The sequence below is a fragment of the Pteropus alecto genome, unplaced genomic scaffold, assembly GCF_000325575.1.
Source record: "Pteropus alecto unplaced genomic scaffold, ASM32557v1 scaffold101, whole genome shotgun sequence".
NCBI lineage: Eukaryota > Metazoa > Chordata > Mammalia > Chiroptera > Pteropodidae > Pteropus > Pteropus alecto.
The window spans coordinates 6972423-6995797 of NW_006432945.1; the positions used below are offsets into that span (position 1 = coordinate 6972423).

Sequence of the window (23375 nt, forward strand, 5' to 3'; positions counted from 1 at the left end):
ATGGGCCCGGCTTATTGCAACAGAGAAGGAAGCCACAGAGTGTAGAAGGTAAAGGGAGAATGAGATGGAGATGAGGTGGGGAGAGTAGGTCACTTTGTCAGCCCCAAAAAGTACTTTAGCTTTTACTCTGGTTGACGTGGAAAACTACTAGACAGTACTGAATAGAGGAGTGACAGGATCTGACTTACATTTTAATAGGATCATTCTAGCAGCTGTGTTGAGAAAAGTACATAAGGAGAAAAAGGCAGAAGCGAGGAGATCAATTTAGAAACTATTGGAATAATCTAGGAAATCGAGTCGATTGCCTGGATCGTGGTGACAGCAGCAGAGGAGGTAGTCAGCCTCTGAATATGTGATTATGAGAAAGCCGGCAGAATTAGCTGATAGACTGGGCGCAGACAGACGAGGAGCACGAGGGTTTTGGACCAAGCAACTGAAAGAACGGAACTGCAATTTACCAAATTGGAAAACCTGCGTCTGGGCACTTAAAAGGTTATAGTTCAAGAAGATGAGGAAGAAATAGCAAAAAGACACTGGGAACTCACCAGTGAGGAGTGAAATCAGAGGAGTATGGTGTCTCAAAAGCTAAGTGAAGAAAGTGCTTCAGGGAGAAGCTATGTCAAACATTATTGACTAAATCAGACGAGGTCTGCAAATTGACCAATGGATTTAGCAACGTGGAAACCGTTGCTGGCCTTGATGAGAACATTTCTGGAGAAGTGAGGGCAAGAAAAACTCTCATTTAAGTAAGTAAAGAGGGAATGGGAGAATTGCAAACACCATGCCAATTATTACTATCAAATAGGAGAAACATAAATCGAGAACACCAGAGTACTCTATGGCCGCTCTAGGGTCCCTTTTCCAATTACCACTATACCTGGGAGGCCAAATTAGTAATCAGAAACATAGTAAGCAAGGAATAAACACCAAAAAGTGTAATGATCTCTAGAATACTTCATTGAAGTAATGAAAAAGCTGTATGAACTAACCTGCTACCACAGAAATCACTTTAGTGAATATTCACCTTTGCCAGACTTCAGTCTCTCATCTTGGATGGTAATATAGCATAAACACTATCTAATTCTGATAATGCATTATGCAGACTATTCAGAGAGAGTTTATAATAAAACCGATTGCAGGGTATTTTGTTTTGGTTACATCCATCACGTGACCGTCTTGCTTCCTGGAGACAACACCCAGCTCAATTACTTAGATATCATAAATTTCATCTACCAAAACACTTCTTAAGGTAGTGTGCTGACTATATCAGGAAAAGGGACATGAAGACCAATGCCCTCCCTACCCTTAGCCTCCCCTGCACAGCCATTCTGACTGGCAAGCATGTAATTGTATCCAAATGCAGGAGGAAGAGGTGAAAAATGCTCTAATGGTGAGTTATTTCTACAAAAAGGATTTGGGAGAGGTTTAGAAATGAAGGCAGGAATGTCTAGACAAATTACTTATGTCCCTAACCCTCAGTTTCTTCATTTGTATAACTGAGACCATAAAAGCACCTACCTCATAGAGTTGTGAGGAATAAATAAAATAATGCAAGTAAAGAATAGGAAAAATAAATGCCTTCTCCTGGGCCATAAGGACAGAACAAATTACTTATATATCCCATTTTAAAACAGAGGTGTATTTTTGCATTAAGTACAAATAAAATGTAAACAAGGGGATCTTTGGGTCAGTAAATCAAAATCCTTACTTCTTCATCAAAGTTGGGTAATGAGGTGGTGCCTTTTCTCCGAGACTTCTCTCTTTTTCCACAAGATTCTTTGGACATTTTGAAAAGCTAAAGTAGACATTAAAAACATATGTTTTTTACCACCACAACAAAAATACATTAGAAATTATTCTTGTTTCAGTTATATAAAGATTTCCATTTTCTAACCATTCCCAAGATGACAGGAGTTCCTCACTGTTCCACTTTACTTCACTTATAGTCTCCTTCATAATGATCTGTTCCTCTCTTTCAGCTTCGATTATTACCTTTTTAGAAATGACTCAAAACTATGCCTTTAGCGCTGATTTCTCTCTCAAGCAACAGATCACCATTTTTAACTGTCTGCAGGACTACTGTATTTTACCTCACTTACACCTCAAAACCAATTAGTCATAAGTCTTTATTTTCCTTCATTTTCCTTCATACCCTCTATCACTCACTGAGCGAGACTTCAGGCAAATCACATACATTTTTTTTGAGGCCCAGTTTCATTATATGTAAAATAGCAATAACCTATACCAAAAGGTTTTTGAGGGACTCAAATAAAATGGTTATAAAAAAATACCTTGTATAATAAGGTAGAGCATAATAGGGTCTAAATAGTGGCTTATGTGGTTGTCTTTTTACTAGATCCTGAGTTCTTTGAAGAGTATGCTGTATTAAAAACTTAGGAGGTGCTCATAAATACCTGTTGAGTGAATGAATGAATTTTTCTTCCTCAGAATATTTACTGTATCATTCTGAACCACTACCAACTCCTGCCCATTGCAGTTTCTCTGTCCACTTCCCATCCCGGCCTCACTTTTCCAACTCAGCTCTGGATCAAGTCAATATTATTAGCTGCTGACATCCAACCCCCGCACGCACCAAAAAATAAAAAATAAAAAAAAACCAGCAGTAAGACAAACATAGTTATTCTTCACAGCCATAAACACTCTGTCGAGTTAGTGTGTACCAAAAGCATCCTGTGCTGGAACAGGAAAATATAAAAGAGGTCTAGAAGCAAAGCCCAAGGGAGAGTTTATTGCTGGAAGTGACGCATATTGAGATTATGAACACAACGAAGGCTAGAAACCAAGCAATTGCTATTACTCCTGGTCAATCATGAGCACAGTAAGTGAAGTTCTATGAAAGAATGATCAATTATATGAAATTAAACTTTTAGAATGCTTTGATGAATATGAAGAGGATAAAAATGCTATTAGAAAATCTAATAAATATTAATAAAAGAATATTCAACAGACTTCTAAGAAGATTCTAAATTACACAGAAATTTTGCTTTGCAAGATAATTTATGGCAATAACTGAATTAATGGTTGACCTTCCATATTAATCATCCTCTTTACTCTTTCTTGTTCCAAAGATTCCATTCCATGGCATGGGTGCGGGGGGAGGAGAGATACAATAAAGAAAACAATAACTTCCATAAAGTGAATTGCTTAGAGGCAATGGTCTGGTTATGTTATTTTTTTCATAATTTAAATTTGATCCATGTTGGTCTGATGTTGCTTTGAATACAAAATAACATTAATTTAAACCTCTTACCCACAAGACAAACTGAAAAACAAACAAACACACACTGCTGATAATGGACTATGGAAGGAAAAACACCTATATGTTTACCATGACAAGCGCTTTATATCAGTGTGAAATTCATATTGATTTTATGAAAATCAAAATATAAACTAAATGAGAGGAGACCTCCTGTCCTGGCCAGCCACCAAAATGATTCCTGATGATCCCTGCTGACTCCTAATGACACTCTTGAACAATACACAGGGCTGACCTATACAACCAATAGGATATTGCTATATGGTGGTATGTGGCTAGGTCATAAAAGATATTGTGGCTTCTGCCCTTCTCTGTCTTGAATTGTTCATTCTAGAGAAAGCCAGCCACCATGACATGGGGACATACAAGTAGCCCACTAGGGAAGAACTGAGGTGTCTTGCCAAAAAAGAACCAACTGCTCGATAAGTCACCCATGAGGATGATCCTAAAGCCCTAATCAGTCCTCACGTGGCAGCGGCAGCATCCCTGGCAGGTATCTTCACTACAATCTCATGAGAGACCCAGAGCCACATACACCCAGAAAGTCATTTCTGAATTCCTGACCCACTGAAACTGGGGATAATAAATGTTTACTATTGTTTTAAGCCACTAAGCACTGGGAAAACTTAAGCAGCAATAGATTAGTGATACACTCGCTTAATATAATTCAAACTCTGAAGATTCCTTCTTTATTATGTCTCCAGCGCAGGAACCATGCTTAGAAATTCTTACTAAAGTTTCCATAGAACGCACACTCTAAAATCTAACCCCGTCATTTTCTGTTTTCCAGCTGGTATTAAATGATAAGACTGACATACTAAATCAAGCTTTCAACTAACCACCTAGTGTTTTAGAAATTAAAAAAAAAATCAATGATTCTTGGACGATGGACAAATATAGATAGCCACTGTAACGGTCGGACCTGTCCTTGGCAGAGCAGCCAGAAAAGTTTGTTTTTACCCTGCCTACCCCTGTGGGCTTGAATGAGTGAGGCTTAAACTCAAGCAAGTCCAAAAGGAAAGAGAATAATAGTACGGGGCTCACTGGCATATACCTTGGGGAACCTGAATCGCATCAATCAAGTGCCCAGACGCTCTCAGAGCTCTGGTTATTAAGAGACTAAATACAAGCGTGGGACACACACCGAAGCCCTAGCCACTGGACGCTTAACCACCACAGCGCAGCGCTGATACTGAGAATACGTAGATTTAAGCAAAAATAAAAACGAACAAAATAAAAGTGTTCGGGTCACGACAGGCAAGCTCATCGGCGGCTCATAAACCGCTGTGGCCCACGGGCTCCGCGGGAACTGACCAGACTTTTACACGGAGTGAGGGGCAGCCACCAAAGCAGGGCCGGGACAGAACCACACCCTTCACTGAGCTGGCTCGACCCTGGGTCCGCCCATGGAGTTGCCAGCCCCATGCTCGAGCGGTCCCCAGAGACCCTAGTCCGGCCGGCCGGCCGCTAGGCCCCAGAGCGAGAGGGGTAGCCTGTCCAGCCAAACGTCAACGAGGCCCCCAGTTACCTACCTTACCAGCCCCCGAGACAGTGACGACGCCGACGCCCTGGCCAAAGGAAAGAGACCCCTGGACCCAAAGCCCGCTGGGAAATGTAGTTCCGCACTCGGATCCCGACTGCTGCTCGAAGGCTTCGGGGCGTTTGTTTAGCTTTGCATTTACTCCCTGCGAGGACTCGCAGCTCCGGCTCCGCCCCGGCGGCGCGGTGCACCCTGGGCATTGTAGTCTCGGTTCCGCCGGGTTGTTGACGGCTGGAACCGAGACGTACCGTGGAAACCGAACTCTCTTACCTCATTGGCCGCCGTCCCCAGTGCGCTTCTGCGCAATCTGTGGTGGCGTCGTAATGCCTCGGGGAAAGGGAAGCGGATGGGACAGCAAATCGCTGCCTCTGGTTTATTATTTTTCTGCTGACAGGGTTTGGTCCCTGGTTCTTCATCTTTTGTCTGTTGCGCGCGTCCCGCCCTCCCCATTCGCTTTCCCGCTCCTTGGATCCAGCCCTCTGGGCACTCACGCCAGTTCTCTGACCCCGCTGAGAGCCCCTCCCGGTCCCCTGGCGGGCCTGGCACGGAGGCGGTAACTATGGAGAATATGGCGGAGGAGGAGCTGCTACCCCAGGAGAAGGAGGAGGTGGAGGTGACCCAGGTCCCGGTCCCGACCCCGGCCCCGGACACAGCTCGGGTCCCAGCTCCGACCCCGGACTCGGCCCCGACCCCGGATTCGGCTCCGACTCCGGCCTCGGCTCCAGCCCCAGTCCCTGCCCTGGCTCAGGCGCCGGCCCTGTCCCCGTCCCTAGCGTCTGCCCCTGACGAGGCTGAAAGCAGTAAGTGCAGGAGGCCCAGATCTTTCTGCCGCAGGAGAAGCAAGAAAGTGCGCCCTGCTGGGGAGGCCCTTCTTCGCTGGGATGGCTTTTATGGGGGAAAGGCAGGTTTACAGATGGGGGGAGGGAGGAGGGACCGTGTGGCGCGGAAAACGGTTACAGAATGGGAGAGGGCATCTCCACAAACCTCGGGGACATCATGATAAAGGTTATGTGGGGGCCAGGGGTGCTGCAAAATGAGGTTGGGGGCTTCTTCGTTAAAGGAGGTTTTTTCCCAGTGCAAAAATAGGAAGTTACACCTAATTTGGTAGTTTCCCTTAGCCTCGTCAGTCACGGTTCACTAAGTCCTTTAAATTGTGGCAGTGACCGTAACCGAGGCAACCTGCTTTCTGTAGGATGTCCTAGTTGTCAAGATTTAGAAACCATTGCTGTCAACGAGCTTTTTATGCCTCGAAATACACAAAAGAAATGGGTTTTTATCATTTCATTTTCTATAGCTTGCTTCCAACAAGAATTTGAGGCTGATGAGTAAAGAGTGGACCAAATTATGGATGTCTTTCCTCAGACATAATACCAATTGAGTTTTGTATTCCATTCCATCAGAAGTCAACTTGAAAATTAATAGTCCATATTATTGTGCTTCCGAATGCGCTTGCATGTTTTCTAAGTGATGATTTATTGGACCATAAAGGACTCTAAAAGATTAATAACATTGTCAGAATCTTCCGAACATTTTTAAATGTAAGGTCTAAGAAAGTTTTTTAAAATTATTTTGTGATCCATAAATTGATCCTATGCTCTTTCTGAATTATAGCAAAATATCTTAAATTAATTCACTGTTTTCCTACTTCTTGGTCAGTTGTGAGTTTATTATAAAACACTTGGATAGTTATAGTCTGATAGAATTATATTGCAATTTTAAAACAACATATAATTGTCATTGTAGATTTAAGAGTAGGGCTGATCACAGAAAAGACAGTCTGCATGCCTCAAGTAGGCCCCTCCTCATCACATAAGATCAGAGCTAGTAAGTGCAAAGTATGGGCAGTTTCTTCACCCACAACTACAGTGGGGGTGAAAGGGGTACAAGCTCCTGATTAAGTTACCCTTCCTACTTCACCTCTAGATTAGACCCGTTTATATTAATCAGAAGTGGTTTAGCAGCTTTAGGGAATGCATGCTTTCTCTACCTTCTCACCATCAAGAATATGTTAAACAGTTTGGGAAGATTTACAAGTATGTAATTTGAAGAATATGCAGTGTTTGAGAAAACTGAAAATGCATTACTGGGACAATTTATGTAATGATTGGGAAATCTGAAATGAGAAATATATTAATCACATTTTAAAAATCATTTTTAGATGGTCTAGTTAGTGCTTTGAAGTCAGTCTTAACTAGGTAAGATGAAGATGGCATATCTGAAACAATTGAAAATAAAAATTGTAATACGAGGAAAAAGTAACAGAAGAAGTTGTAAAAGAACCTAGTACTTTGGACTCATCTGTTTTAATAAGAGGTTTGCCTGTTGACTTCTGGATCATTAGTGTGTGATAAAAAGATTAAAGTACAGGTTGTATAATATCTACTATTTTGATCTAGAAAGTGATTTCAGAGATGTACAAAGATATAAGAATCTTTAGACAGATCTTTGGGATTCTTCTTCAGTAGTGGACCACAGGATTTTCCATTTTCTAACTTACCAGGCCCTTTCTCTTATTTTGTTATACTTAGCAGTTAGAATGATTTCAATAAACACATCTTTATATTGTACTATATATCTCATTTCACAATACAGATCTTTGAAATATGGAAGCCAAAAACAAAGTAAATACATACACATGGATTCATTGCCTGAATCTTACTGTCTGACCTAGCAATTAAAATGGAAAAAAATTTGCCTGTTTATCAGAATTATATCTCATAAATTACTTGAACAATACCAGAGTTGACCAATAACATATTGCTGTTCATTTTTTTCATTTAAAAATAAGGTACAAATTGTATTTTAATAAATTCGAGCAGGAATATTTGATAGTACTGAATTGAATTCCAAAATTATTGATTCAGCGTGCTACTGCATTCAAAAAGATGAATTATTTTTAAAAGTTATTTTAAAAAATTATTTAACAAACTTTACTGCCTGCTGTGTGCAAGTTACTGCACTAGGCACTTAGCCATTCACAAAGATGAATAAGACCTAGCCCCGGCTTTGTTACTGCTTATTTGTAGGAGAGACAAAACAAGGATGGATTATATAGAAGGGTAAACAAAGGAACTGGGAGTGAATCTCTAAGAGGAATTAAGAAGGTACCAGTGTCAAAAATTGAATTTAAAAGGCTGAAGTTCTGAACTGTATAACCTAATTATATGATGAATATTAGAGAGCCCTATGGTTTATTCCATCATCTCCTTTCTCATTGGGGATCTCTTCCTAACAGTTATCAACTAGTCTTATATATTCAGGCTCCCACTTGTAAATGTTCTTTTCCAAAATATTTGAGAAACCTGAAAATGTGTTAATGGGACTGGGTTTTGGCTTTTTCCTTCTCTTTTTCACAACATTTTTTCCTTAGGCTTTCTTACTCATGCTCATAGTTTCACCTAACACATGTATGTATGATTGACATCTATTTAAAATCCCTTCTGAGCTCCAAACACAACTGCCTGCTGGACTTCAGTCCATGGATACCAGCAGTACATCAAACAGACTGTCAGAAACTAAATTCCCCTTTTTCCTTTCCTCTTTTTTCATGGGTCAGTGGTACCATCATTCTTAAGCATATAAACTCAAAATCTTAGAATCATTCGTACATTTACTCTTCACCCTTACTTTACACTCATATCCCAAGTTCTTTGCTTTTTTATTTTTTTTAACTTTCTATTCTGTACCTTTCCATTACTAATTTTTCACCCCAATTATTAAATCCTTGGTACTACAGCCAAAGAATTCTCTCCTGAAACACATTCAGATCATATCATTGACTTCCTTAGAAACCTACAAAGACTTAACCTTACCTAAGGAATAAAGGCCAAACTAACTTGCATTGAATTTATGCCTTCCATGATCTGTACTACGTTTTTAGCTGTGTATTTTTCTGTCGACTATCCATTCAGTTGAGGGTGAGATAGAAGTGACTGTATTTTTTTATACCACGTACCTTTGTTCATGAGGTTAAGTTTAAAAGGCCAGCCACCAAATCTCTACTTATTGAAATTCTATTCATACCTTAAGTTTCAGTCAAATGCCACTTCAGTGAAGACATTCTCAGAAGCACTTGATGGAATTAATTACCCCTTCCTCTGTATGCCCATATTATATTACCTTTACCCCTAGCATTCATTTCATCCTGCCTTGTGTTATAGTTAATCTCTTAAACCTGATTACAGTTCTTTGAGGCTAGTAAATATGGCTTATGTTTCTTCAGTATTTGTACAGAGTAGAAACTTTTTATTTTTTTTGGTAGAATTATATTGAATAAATAGGTAAGTTTTAAAGCTGTGAAGTTCCACAGTGGAGTTTTCCCCCAAACTTTGCGTCTGAGGCACACTTCTCATTTTAGAAACTGAGTTCCAGCAGTATTCTCCATCTAGGTACTAGGGCATTATGCTGCAGGAAATAAAACTATAAGACTTAGTGATGTGATCCAATAAAAATGGAATCGGGATACAGATTGTTGAAGCATCATCTTCTAACTCTTAAAATTTCCTTTCAGAGAGACACATCTCAATTCAAAGGCAGCTGGCTGATCTAGAGAAGTTAGCTTTTGTAACTGAAGGGGATTTTGACTCGGCCAGTTCATTGAACTCAGATAATCTTGATGCAGGTATTTCCATGTTTTGAGGGTTTGTTTTTTTTTTTCTTAATTTCTAATGGTTTGTCATCTTTCGACTCATGAAACATTTTCTAATAATAAACTTGTTTATTCCATTAAACTAGAGCAGGGGTAAAATAAATTTTTATATTCAGGAAATTGATAAGTCATCTATATGCCAATGTGCTGTGGGTATTAGTTATTTCACCACTTTTCAAGGAAATTAAAATCTCATGGTTATAAAACAGCGATGTATTTTATAAATTAGGAATTGCATTAGGCTATGAGTAACAAAAAAGCCCCCAAACAGTACCTTAAATAATATGGAGGCTTGTATTCTCTCGTGTAAAGTCTCAGGGCAGGCAGTTTAGGGCTGGTACGAGAGCTCCACAGCACCGTCAGTGCCCCAGGCTCCTCTCTTTCTGCTTTGCCATCCTTGTTGTCACCTTATGGTTTTTTGAAGTAGGCAGAGTACATAAAAAAGAAATTGTGCCTGTACTTGGAGTGTGCTTTATGTGCAAGATATTTGTTGGATTAAAAGTTATTGAGTTATTGGTTATTTCTGTATATTTTTATTGCTTTAAATCTGAATTTGTCATTTTAATTCTTTTGTATAGTATCAAAGTTTTTATTTGAAATTCATTACATTTCTAAATAATTAGACTCTTATTTTGATATAATCTATAATCTTTTTGAGAATATGTTCATAGGGAAGAATTTACAAATTCAGTAATAGGATACAGTGGTTCTAACCATGCCCCCAGTTTCATAATACCAGTTGTGTTAAATTTCTTCTATTGCTTTGAGTTCCTTCTTTCATTTACCTAACTCCACATGGTAACTGTTTTTGTTGCTGCCAGAGTAGAATACCACAGCAGACACTTATGCTCTCTGCCCAGCCCCTGCCTTTGAGAGTGTAACGACTGCTGCCTTTTCCCTGTCCTCAGTAGAGCGACACTTTCTGCCAGGCATTTTGGCTGGAGGGATGTCATACAGTTTATCACTTCCTTGTCCTTTCTGTTCCCAGTGGCAACAAGAATATCGGCTAGTCACAGAGAGGGGAGTTGTAGGATAAAAATCAGTCGCTGACCATGTGCTAAAACAGTTACTGTTAACTACTTGCTGAGGCAGAGATGACTTCCCCTAATACTAAGAAAGAGATTATCTAAGAAGAGGGTGTGGGGCTGGGGGTCTCCTGTTACTTCTTTTGTAGCTGAATCTAGGCATTAATAGCTAGTATCCTCTGTGTCTTATTGGTTCTTTTTCTTTATCAGGAAACAAACTGGTTTGTCCATTATGCCCTAAGGAAAAATTCAGAGCTTGTAATAGCCATAAACTTCGTCGTCACCTTCAAAACTTACACTGGAAAGTCTCAGTTGAATTTGAAGGTTAGTATTTTTGTGCTTGCTGGGAAGTGATATAAATGAAATTCAAGATTGGATACCAGTTTTTGGAATTTTATTATGAACTTAATCAAGTATTTTCAGTTTAACATTATGAGAGATGAATGTCCTTTTAATGTTTAATAAAAGACAGTATAGCTATATATGACACAAGTAGTTAGTTTGGCAAACATTTATTAAGTGTCTGTTCTGTGCTGAGTACTGTGCCCTGGGAGGTCCACATTACTTATTGAACAACATTTTAATGTTATACTTTTTCTTTTATATTAGAACAACTACTATTTTACACATATTTTTGAAGGTATAATTGTAGTAAAACAAAGTAAAATAATTGGTATGAATATTGGAAAAGAATATCTGTTTTCTCTTGATGGCTTAAAAAAACGAGTTAAGAGTATTCAGAATAGTGGTGGGATCTATGATAAATATTCAACACCATAGCCTTCCTCTACTCTAGATAAACGGAAATTAGAAAAAAATACCAATTATAATAATGACAAAAATGACAGTTTGGGAGGATAAACAAGAAGACTCATATAAAGAAATGATTAAAGTTGGACAAAAACCAAGATCTTATCAAATTAAAAGACTTCCTAGAGATAGTGAATAATTATTAGATTCTGGGGTAGTGAATTATATGAATTATTATAGCAGTTTTGGAAAGAGATCTGGCAACATTAAAAAATTTTTAAATACATATACCCAACTACCTGGCACTCCCTCTTCTGAGAGTAAAAGAATCAAAAGACAAGTAAGTATAGGTGCACAAGAATATCCATTGCAGCGTGGTACTTACAGAAACTTGGAACTAAAGTAAAAGAGGGATGATTGAATAAATTATGGTACGTACATACTATGGCATATCATGCAGCCACTAGAAAGAATACATTAGATCTATGCCAATTTACTTGGAAGGATTTCCATGATAAACTACTAATGAAAACAGTAATAGATAAGGAAGATTTTATTATATTCCATTTGGATAAAAACAAAAAGTTCCCCCCCCCCAAAAAAAACACTCGATAGTAATCTTAAACAAATATAAACATATATTTGTATATGATTATGTGAGCATAGATGTTAAATGGGTTACCTGGAGTTTCAGCCAAACTGGATGCAACAGCCAGTGTGAGACACCCAAAAAAGAATCCAGAACTATTTTCTTAGTAGTACTGGTAAAAGGTTATTACTAGTTACTTAGGAAAAAAAGAATTAGATATTAATTCAGAAGCCATCCTGTCTTTTATGTTTAATTATATGTAAGAATGTATATTTAACCACATTGACTTCTTATCAAAAAGAAAGATCTCAACTAAGAAGGTCTCTTCCATAGTCTTTATTTAAACCATTGTTTAACCTTTAGGTTTGGTCTCTTTCCTTCAAGTTCTTCTTATTTCTTAAATGGCTCATGGTATCTCTCCACTCTCTTATATACATTAGGTTATTCAGTCCTTTCATGTGGTGGTGATCTTGTAGACAGTGACTATGATAGTTTCTGTCTTAGTGAGAAGGCTCCAAAGAGTAGTTGACAAATGTGTTGAAGAGAGAACAAGATCTGCTGAAGGAATAGAAGTGAGATGTGAGGAAAAGAAATTCAAGAATGTTTGGGTCTGAGAATTGAGCAACTAAAAAAGAGCTGTCCTTTACTGAGCCGGAGAAATCTACGTTAGGACCAAGTATGGGAAAGATGGCCAGGACCTCAGATTTAGACGCAGAAAGATTTAGAGGCATCTAGTGGAGATGGGAAGTAGCCTGTAGGTACGTGAATGTGGAGCTTGATGGGGAGGCCTGAGCCAGACATATACATTTGGGAGTTGCCAGACTCTAGATGATATTTAAAGCCATAACACTGGATGGGATAACCATAGGAGTACATATAAATAGAAGGAAGAAGTTGCCCAAGGTCTGAGTCCCAGGACACTTCCACATACACAAGCAAGAGAAATGACTGGATATACGGTATGAGAAGAAAGGAGTTAGATAACTTACAGGCTTTGAGTTGGAAGTGACTAGAAGTCATTATCACTCATTTAAAAAAAGTGAAAAAGAGACTTTGTTCAGAAGGAAATGATAAATTTATTCCTTGGCAAGCAGATTTTGAAATGCTGACCTGATAACCAGTCATATATCCTCAGTAGGCAATTGGAAATAGAATTCCGGCCCTCAGAAATGAGTTAGTAACTAGAGTTGTAATTTGGGTTTCCTTCACACAGGGGAGATAGTTGCAATCATGAAAGACATTAATGCTACCAAGGAAATGAGAAAAACTCATGTTGCAGATCAAGCCTACAGAAAACTGACATTTTAGAGTGTGAGAGAGGGAAAAGGATCTATGAAGATTAAAAAGAATGGGAGGAGAACCGAGATAGTGCCATATCATAAATGAAGAGGCAAAGGTGAAGTTGAAGAAAAAGTCAAGATGGCAGAGACTAGATGATAAAATTGAGTTTCAGAGAAGTAGATGGCTAATCCAAGATAATACAGATAGTCTTGGCAGAACCAAAATTCAAACCTGGATTTCCTATATTTATTTTTATACTATATCATATATAACAAGTAAGCTAAGGCAGTCTCATTCAAATAAATTAATAATGACATTTCAAATATAAGAATAATCCCAGTTTTTCTTACAAAATAAAATTTGCTAGTTTTTTTTTTTTAATGATAATTGAATAGTTAATGAACCAGCTGTTCTTCATTTTAGGTTACAGGATGTGCATCTGTCACTTACCTTGTCGACCAGTAAAACCAAACATTATTGGAGAACAGGTAAACAGATGTTAGATTTATTTTTAAATTTATTCCTCTTTAAAGAAAGTGCATTTTTTACTTTCAAACTGAAATGCACATATTCAGCAATGAGGTTTACTTTAAGATTTTTCCTAGATTATCATAGTAGGAAAAATATGAAATGTATGAAAAAAGTTGCAGTACTTTTTTAATTTCAGTCAGTTAAATTGCTGTCTTGTGTTCAAAAGGAAAATTAACTTATTTATTAATTTTAGAATGGAGAATTTAAATAGAAAGTAATTTTTTTCTTTTAAAATAAATTTTGATCATGGAATAAGACTCTTCAATCTCCGTGATTTAGTAAATATCTTAGTATATGTTGATTCATACTCATTCTCGCTATGTTCTTTTAATTTGTCAAAAGAAAGAATCAAACTTTCTGAAATCTTTGATAACTTTTTAAAAAGTACATATGTTCATTTTTAGGATAGATCTGATCTTTGGGGAATGCACATTATAAAATATTTTTAGTGACACTATCCCAAATACATATTAGCTTAATGAGTCATCGTTATTAATTTTCTTTCAGTTCACTAAACAGAGTAAAGTGCTGGGGGAGTGGGAAACAAATATTTCTTAAGCGGTAGTCAGGACAATGCTTGGTCTATCAACCTTATCCAAGGTATTTTGAAAATGATAACCACATTTGAAGGAACCCTGTGCAATGTTCTTGATTATACTCTACTTGCTATATGATCCCAAGTAAGTAGGAGGTAGAAGCATAGGAGTAAAAAGGCATCAGAAGTAGGACAGAGCAGTTGGAGTAGTCTTTGGTTCTCAGCTAAATAAGAAATTATAAAGTAAGAATTTTTTACTTGGAAAAATAGACTTTTCATTATGTCTCTAGCATGTATGCTCAAACCAGCTCATATTTCTAGAAATTTTGAAAGCTGGTTAAATGTGGCCATCAATAAAAATTAACTTAGATAAACTTAAAAGTGAATAAATTATATTTAAAACAAAGGTAATGCATACTCAAAACTCACTACTTCCTAATTATTTTATTACATTTTTCTATTTTCTGTGCTCTTATGCTTACTTATGTATACTATATCTGCATGGCAGTAATCCTCTCTGCTATAATATTGAACATCTTTTCCCAAATTCACATTCAGCGATGTCTCATTGGTAGCTTGAAATCTGTCACAATTGCAGCTTGAAATTATACAGAATTTCTTCTTGAAATTGGAGACCATTTATACTACAGAAAGCTGCAAACACTACACATCAGGACTTTATTTTCCTGGAGAGCCATCTACTAGTACATCGCCACTACTATTATGCCATTTGTAAATGCTGCTTATAGAAAATAGGATACAGTTATTTGATGTTTAGAATGAATTGGAAAATCTAAGAAGTTAAAGTGGTAGCCTATTGTAAAGCATATGTAAATATAGATAAGGAAGTAAAGGTCCCTTCAAAGTCACATACAAAATTGATACTGTCTTCTATTCTGTTAAACCAAAGGCACACTAATATACTTAAATTTGCAACCTTAAATAAACTTCTATTTTATTGTCTTAGTAACTTATTTATGTATTTAAAATAAATACTCTGTTTGATAGATATCCAATAAAATGGGCGCCCATTATCATTGTATCATTTGTTCAGCAACAATCACCAGAAGGACTGATATGCTAGGACATGTTAGGCGCCATGTGAATAAAGGAGAGACTAAATCCAGGTATATTGCTGGTAAGTTGAAGAATCTTATTAACATGTTAATAAGTAAATCATTAAACAATGGTCCAATTACTCTTTTCAGATATCAGAGTGATAAAAGGCAGTGACTTAACCAATCATATAGTTAACTACTAATCCATTACTTCAGGTTTTGTTTTCTTCCTCTGGGGCTCCCAACAACATTTAAGGGTCCTCAGTAAACAGTAACATTTAATAAGTAGGTAGGAAAAAAAGCAATTGATGCTCAAGTAAATATAATTATCTTAATAAAAGATTATAGGATTGTATTACTAGTGATGGCTCCTGCACCAATAGTTGTGTTATACTTATTGTTGAAAAACACTAGAAAATGAGGTAAAATGACTAAAGATGATTATCTTAAATCCTATCAAGTTATTATTGAGGCAAGCCTTCTCAAGAATTAAGAATTAAGCCTTCATGCTCTAAGGCATCCATTGTATATAATGAATTTCTTTCCTATACATCTAGAATGATAAAGTATTTTCTTTTAAGAATTGAAAAAATAGTCACTGAAATAATTTTCTAGTGCTTAATTTTCTCACAGAATCTGGTTTGAGAAAGGTTGATCTCATGCGATATGTGACATGGTGGGTATAGAAAGATATAAACACAATCCTAGGAAAGGTTACTGTTATTTAGCATTGTAGAAAGAGAAATATGGTTGCCATTTAGTTAACATTCTGATTGTAATGTAATCAAGAAATTCAAACATAATCTAAGTTTTTTTACTCAAATATATATGTTTCATTTCTTAAATATGTAAAATACAAATACATCAGTACTTGGGTTTTTAGCTAAATGTAGAATCTTTTCTATTACTTTATAACTATTCGAATGTAATGTGTTTTAAAATCATAATTATGAGAAAGAGTTCTGAAATCTAGCATGTTCTGGAAGTATAGTGATTCTTAGTCATCCATGCTGAGTAATGAAATGTAACCATACAGAGATACTAACTTTCTAACAATTATACCACAGTAACGTATATTCAGTGGCCAACACGTACAAGCACAATGTAGTGTTTGATGAGTAATGAAGGTATTGTATGATTTTGTGCTGTATTAGGTTGATTGTTATTAACTAGGTATCATGTATTGATGTATTGATGTACTAGGAATTTAGGATTTTAAGTTAATAAACTTTCACTGAATTCTACTCTTTTCCAGAGACGGTGGTGAATAGACCAGTTTTTTCATGTTTTTTTTTTTACCATCTACCCAACTAATTACATTAATGCAAATTATTATAAAGTTATTTTTTAAATATATATTGGTTTAGATATTTAGAATTATGTTTTATTTCACTGGAAATCTTTATTTATTTTTTTTCTTAGCTTCTGCTGCTAAACCACCTAAGGAAATTTTTAAAGAGGCAGACACAGATGTACAAGTTTGTCCTAACTATTCTGTACCTCAGAAAACAGATACCTACTTTAATCCCAAAATGAAACTAAATCGGTAAGAATAATTGAGGAAAGGATTATAACATGTTTCAAACCATTACAAATGTACCCTCTCTTAATCTTTATGTTCTAATGTATTGGATTTAAAATGAGGTGCAGAATTAAAATCATCTTTTAGCATTTTCTCAGAATGATTGTTCTTTTTTTCTACCAGACCACATTCTTTCTCAGAGAGTAAAATAGGCCTAATTTTATATATTTAATGAACAGTGCTTTTGTGAGCAAGTTTTAGTTATAAAATTGTTATTCATAGTGAATGCTTGTTAATAGAACCCAATAAGATTCATAGTTTAATTTCACAAATTTTTAGTTCTCATACTGTAAAGTAGAGAATGTGTTACTAGGCCTCTTTTCAAAATATTTTGTATAGTAAATAAGAACCTCAGTTCTCAGTATTGTTAAATAAAATAAAATCTATAATGATAAAGCCATGGTAAATGATTTCAGATTATTGTACTTTTCTATAGGCAGCTAATATTCTGTACATTGGCTGCTTTGGCCGAGGAACGAAAACCTTTGGAATGTCTAGATGCCTTTGGAGCCACTGGTAAGTAATGAAGCTTTTTTGGAATCCAATTTTATCAGATTTATATAGTATCTTTTCTTAGAAAATGGATATGGATACCATATAGCAGAATATTTTAATATAAAGATTTAACTTCCAAGGTAAATTCTGTTATTGTGGAAAAAGTTCTAATATATACAAAATGAGAGAGTATAATAAACGAATTCCTTTCTATCCATCACACACTTAAAAAATTATCAACTCATGCTCAGTCTTGTAACTGTCCTCATGTACTTTCCCTCATACCTCATCTTCATCCTCCATCCCTGTTATTTTGAAACAAATCACCAAAAAGTCATTTCATATGTAAATATTTCAGTTGGATCTCTACAAGATAAGGACTTTCAAAATCAAAACCATGATACCATTATCACACCTAAAAAAATGGATAATTCTTTAGTATCAAATGTATAGATATGTCCAATTATCTGTTTTTAAAATTAAATCAGAATCCAGACAAAGACCATTTATTTCAGTTGCTTAATGTGTCTGCTCTTTTCAGTCTCTATTTCTTTCTGTCATTTATGTGTGTGTGTGATAATTATCTGTGTGCATCCTTGTCTTGTTCCAGATCTTAAAGAAAAACTTTCAGCTTTTCACCGTTGAGTATAATCTTAGCCATATGCTTGTCATATATAGCCTTTATTATGTTGTTACATTCCATCTATACTTTGAGTTTTATTATAAATTGATGTTGAATTTTGCCATATGCTTCTTTTGCATCTATTAAGATAATCATAAGCTTTTTATCTTTCCTTTTGTTAATGTAGTATATAATATTGACTGATTTTAGGATGTTGAACCATCCTTGCATCCGTAGAATAAATCCTGCTTGATCATGGTGTATGATCTTTTTGATGTATTTGTTGAATTCACTTGGCTGATACTTTGTAGAGAATTTTTGCATCATATGTTCATCAGGAATATTGGCCTGTAGTTTTCTTTTCTTGTAGTATCATGTCTGGTTTTGGTATCAGAGTAATGTTTTTTGGAAGAGTTTGAGAAGGATTGGTAGTAATTCTTTGACTGTGTGGTTGAATTCACCAGTGAAGCCGTCTGGTCCTGGACTTTTATTCGTTGGAGGTTTTTGATTGCTGATTCAGTCTCCTTACTAGTAACTCATCTGGTCAGATATTGTTTCATCATGATTCAGTCTCAGTAGGTTGTTACCATTTCTAGGAATTTATTCAATTCTTCGTTGTTCAACTTGTTGGTATATAATTGTTCCTAGTAGTCTCTTACAAGCCTTTGTATTTCTTTGGTATCAGTTGTAACTTCTCTTTCATTTCTGATTTTATTTGAGTCCTTTCTCTTTTTTCATGCTCAAGGTTTGAGCAATTTATTTTATCTTTTTAAAGAACCAGCTCCTAGTTTCATTGATCTTTTCTATTGTCTTTTTAGTCTTTATTTCACTTATTTCTATTCTAACCTTTGCTATTTCTTTTCTTCTACTAACTCCAGGCTTCATTTGTTCTTCTTCTAGTTCCTTGAGGTGTAAAGTTAGGTTGAGACTTTTCTTGTTTTATGAACTTCCCTCTTATAACTGCTTTTGCTGTGTCCTGTAAATTTTGGTATGTGACATTTCCATTTTCATTTGTCCCAAAATATTTTTAAATTTCTCTTTTGTTTCCTTTGGTCTGTTGGTTTTTCAGTAGCATGTTGTTTAATTTCCATATATTTGTGAATTTTCTTCATGTAATTTCTGGTTTCATACCATTGTGGTAAGAAAAGATGCTTGATATGATTTCAATCCTCTTAAATTTATTAAGACTTGTTTTGTGGCCTAAACTACGATGTATGTTGGAAAATGTTCCATGTGTGAGAAGAATGAATTTATATTCTGTTGCTTTTAGGTGGAATGTTCTGTAAATAATGTAAGTCTATCTGGTCTGACATGTCTTTTAAGATTCAGTTTCTTTATTGGGTTTGTGTTTGGATGATCTATTAATTGATATAAGTGAAGTATTAAAGTTTCCTACTATTATTATAATGCTATTTCTCCCTTTAGATCTGTTAATACTTTCTTTATATATTTAGGTATTCCTATGTTGTATGCATGAATATTTACAAATGTTCTATAGTCTTGTTGGAGTGACCCCTTTATCATTATGTAATGTCTGTCCTTTGTCTCTTATTACAGTCTTTGTTTTGAAGTCTATTTTCTCTGTTACCAGGATAGCTATTCCATCTTCTGCTTGGTTTCCATTTGCATGGAATATCTTGTCATATCCTTTCACTTTCAGTCTGTCTGTGTCCTTTCATCTAAAGTTAGTCTTCTACGTAGCATATAGGTGGGTCTTGTTTTTTTTTATCCATTCAGCCACTTTATGTTTTTTGATTGGGGAATTTAGTCCATTTATTTAAAGTAATTATTGATAGACATGTGCTTATTGCCATTTTGTTAATTGTTTTCTAGCTATTTTTGCAATTCTTTTTTCCTTCATCTCTTATTCTCTGTAGTTTGGTGACTTTAATGGTGTGCTTACATTTGTTTATCTTTTGTATATTTACTATAGATTTTGCTTTGTGGTTACCATGAAGCTTACATATATCAACTTATACCTATCACAAGTTAATCATGTTGATAGCAACTTAACTTTGATCCCGTTATAAAGCTCAACATCATTACTCTCCCCCAACCCCACTTTTTGTTTTGATGTCACATTTCGCATCTTTTTATCTTGTATATCCCTTAACTAATTGTAATCATAGTTATTTTTACTACTTTTGTCTTTTAACCTTCATACTACCTATAAAAGTGATTAATCCACTATCTTTACTATCTATTATATAATTAACCTTTGAGTGAGATTTAGTCTTTCATGTGTATTCTTGTTACTAATTAGAGATTTTATTTTAATGGATCATAGAAAAGTTTTGTAAGAAGTACTAATGAAAACCTGTAAGATACATTTTTTTGTGGTAACTTTTCAGAGGCTTTGTAGTGAGAAAGTAAGAAAAGCATTATTTATGAAAGTATTAAGATTTTGAAACAATTTGTTTTTGCTGTTTGTAAAATTATATTCTATGTTGTTATGCTATTTTTATTTTTTAATTATTACAATTAAAAACATTTTTCTTCCCATTTCTCCTAAGGGATAATGGGATTACAATGGGCAAAACATCTTGGAAATGCAGTCAAGGTTACGATTAACGACTTGAATGAAAACTCTGTGACACTGATTCAGGAAAACTGCCACTTAAACAAATTGAAAGTGGTGGTGGACAGTAAGGAAAAGGGAGAGAGAGATGGTATTCTGGAAGGAGAGGAAAACCTTGGTAATATTACGGTGACCAAAATGGATGCCAATGTACTCATGCATTTGAGGTCTTTTGATTTCATGTAAGTGAATAAAATGTTTTGGGTCACTTTCTAAACTGACCTGAATTTTTTTTTGCAGGGAGGGAGTTAAAAATTAAGACGGTTTGTTGTTGCTGTTTATTTACTCAGTTTATAAGTTTGAGTTTTTGTCTTGTTTTGTTTTGTTTTTAGAATTGGCCTAAAGAATGCAATAGAATATTTTTTAGCCTTTGAAATAAAATGCCTGGGCATGACAGTTTTCCTCTAACCCTTATTTATTTTTACATCTCCAACATATCATATGGTCATTTTATAACTTAATTTTAAAACGGAATTATGTGTTTAAAGTAGATTTGTAAAACAATTTTGTACTCATGGAATTTTATTATTAGAAATGACAATCGTATAATTTTGGTTACTAGTATAATTTAAAATATGTCTGTATTCTTTCTGCTTTTAGACACCTAGACCCTTTTGGAACATCAGTGAACTATCTAGATTCTGCATTCAGAAATATAAGAAACCTTGGCATAGTATCAGTGACTTCTACAGATATCAGTTCTTTGTATGCCAAGGCACAACACGTTGCCCGGCGTCACTACGGCTGTAACATTGTCCGAACTGAATATTATAAGGAACTAGCAGCCAGAATTGTTGTAGCTGCAGTGGCAAGGTACCAAATTACCAATGGTGTACCACGTTTGTATGTGTATATGATAACATACAAGAAATGTGTATCTCTTTTCAAAATATGCATGAAATACAGATTCTGTATTCTATATCTGTAATCTTGATTTGTTTGGTAATCTTATGTTGTATCTTTTAGAATTTGATTTAAAAGCTGTGCCTAGTATAGTCAGTTTACTCTCCAATTAAAAAGGTTATCAAGATAATTAAAGTAGTAAGAAAGCAGAGATAAAAATGAAAGTTAATTTCAAGTCTGTTATCTCAACAGTGTAGAGTACAGAAGGGATAGCACCATGAGAAGGGAAGGCAAAGAATGTTCTTAGATTTAGAAACAAACATCGTTTTATGTCCATTTCATCTAATCTTCTTTATATAAATAAATTATAAAGGATGGCTCATTAACTTGATTCTGCAAAATGATCTCACCTACCAAAAAAAGTTCTTTCTCATCAAGATTTCTAAACAGTTGAAGAAAGAAGACTTAGAGTACCCATTTTATTGAGAATATTATGCTAAAAGAGTAATATAATATAAATGGACATCGAGAGTCATGATCTTTTAAAAGCACTGCGATTAAGAATCACATTTTCCTTGCTTTCTCTTAACCCACCCATAGTTTACTATCCACATTAGTACTATCAATATAATGCCAAACAAAGGAAAATGATAAGCACCCAAAATAACAATTTTTTTTTTTCCAGAGCTGCAGCCCGATGTAATAAAGGCATAGAAGTACTGTTTGCAGTGGCTCTGGAACATTTTGTCTTGGTGGTTGTTAGAGTTTTGAGGGGGCCTACCTCTGCAGATGAAACAGCCAAGAAGATTCAGTATCTGATCCATTGTCAGTGGTGTGAAGAGAGAATTTTTCAGAAGGATGGTAATATGGTAGAAGGTAAATTCAAGTTTCTTTTGACTGTACTGTTTAATTTATGTATAAGCCTCCAATGAATAAGCCTTTATCACATCCCTAATTGTACATATTGTTGTCCTTTGATTTTAATGATTACAGTGCTAACTTTATTTCCTATACTGGATTTCCTTTCATCAACAGACAAGACATTCATGTGAGTTTACTAAAGTTATTTACTCATGCTATACGATTTACGTTCTCTAGCCCAGCCCTGCTCTGTTGAAACATCTAGAAATAACCTAGTTTCCACTATCACTAATTTTAGGAACATAAGTCAGATTAACTCTGTCTAGGCTGTTTCAAATAATTAATTTTATAAAAATAATTTTGATGTTTCTGGCCGAATATAAAAGCCATCAGTTATAAAATTCATTCAGTAAACATTTACTGAGCCTCTACTATATGCCAGGCCTGGGGATCAAGGAAAGAGGTGTGGCTTATGCCCTTATAAAGATGTTTCTATTTTCCTATTCTAGGATATAGAAACAGTCACCCATTGTTTTCCATTAGGTTTTTGGCACTTTTTAATTTGGATTTTTAAGAATTCTTTATATGTTAGACTTTAACCCTTGTGGTGAGTTGCAAATATTCTCATTGCCACTTGTTTGCAAGTCTATTTTTTAAATCTTGGATGCGTAAGTTTGTCATTGTTGCTGTTGGAAAGTTAATCGAACTTTTACGTATTCCGAATTTGTCTATAGTTAAAGAGCTTTCCTATTCCTAACTTATTCAAGATAGGATACATTTTGTTGAATAATTCACCTCTTCTCCACTGATTTGAGAATACCATCTCTTTCTTATACTAAAGTCCCACATGTATTCGAGTTTGTTTCTGGATTTTCTATTCCGTTTCGGTGGGTGGATGTCTATACACCTCTACCATAGTTTTGATTATAGATTTTAGTGTTGTTTAATATCTGTTAAGACATTTCCTCCTCAAATCTCTATTTTTAGAGTGTTATTGATACATGGGGTCTTCTTTTTTTCTTAATAAAAACGTAAGTAAATAGACCACTTGGTACTTTATTTTGATCACATTAAATGAAGGAGGATGATATCATGGTTTTGAAGCTTCCTAAGAACCTAGGATGCTTTTCATTGGTACAGGCCCTTTTGCTACAGTGCTA

General features: G+C 35.5%; 2 protein-coding genes across 8 annotated transcripts in view; one reads left to right on the forward strand and one right to left on the reverse strand.

Annotated features, from left to right (window-relative positions):
* Positions 1–4939, reverse strand: part of SWT1 (SWT1, RNA endoribonuclease homolog) — a 128211-nt gene extending 123272 nt beyond the window's left edge. For 6 of the 7 annotated variants that reach the window (XR_003045104.1, XR_003045105.1, XR_003045106.1 and 3 more), the window contains exons 1-2: positions 4810–4939; positions 1709–1795 (exon numbers count right to left, since the gene is read on the reverse strand). Coding sequence is in view for 3 of the 7 variants with exons in the window: in XM_025043989.1 (XP_024899757.1) it covers positions 1709–1786 (78 nt within the window). In the remaining 4 variants the exon portion in view is untranslated. Of the gene's footprint in view, positions 1–1708; positions 1796–2414; positions 2864–4809 lie in introns of those variants that run through there. The other variant, XM_025043988.1, reaches the window with a different exon arrangement.
* Positions 4940–5111: 172 nt separating this feature from the next.
* The window catches only part of TRMT1L (tRNA methyltransferase 1 like), a 28547-nt gene continuing 10283 nt past the window's right edge, over positions 5112–23375 (forward strand). Inside the window, exons 1-10 of the mRNA XM_006907737.2 lie at positions 5112–5617; positions 9328–9438; positions 10701–10814; positions 13534–13598; positions 15185–15314; positions 16657–16780; positions 17253–17332; positions 20447–20693; positions 21112–21324; positions 22040–22230. Of these exons, the coding sequence (XP_006907799.1) occupies positions 5377–5617; positions 9328–9438; positions 10701–10814; positions 13534–13598; positions 15185–15314; positions 16657–16780; positions 17253–17332; positions 20447–20693; positions 21112–21324; positions 22040–22230 (1516 nt within the window). The 5' untranslated portion in view covers positions 5112–5376. The remainder of the gene's footprint in view (positions 5618–9327; positions 9439–10700; positions 10815–13533; positions 13599–15184; positions 15315–16656; positions 16781–17252; positions 17333–20446; positions 20694–21111; positions 21325–22039; positions 22231–23375) is intronic.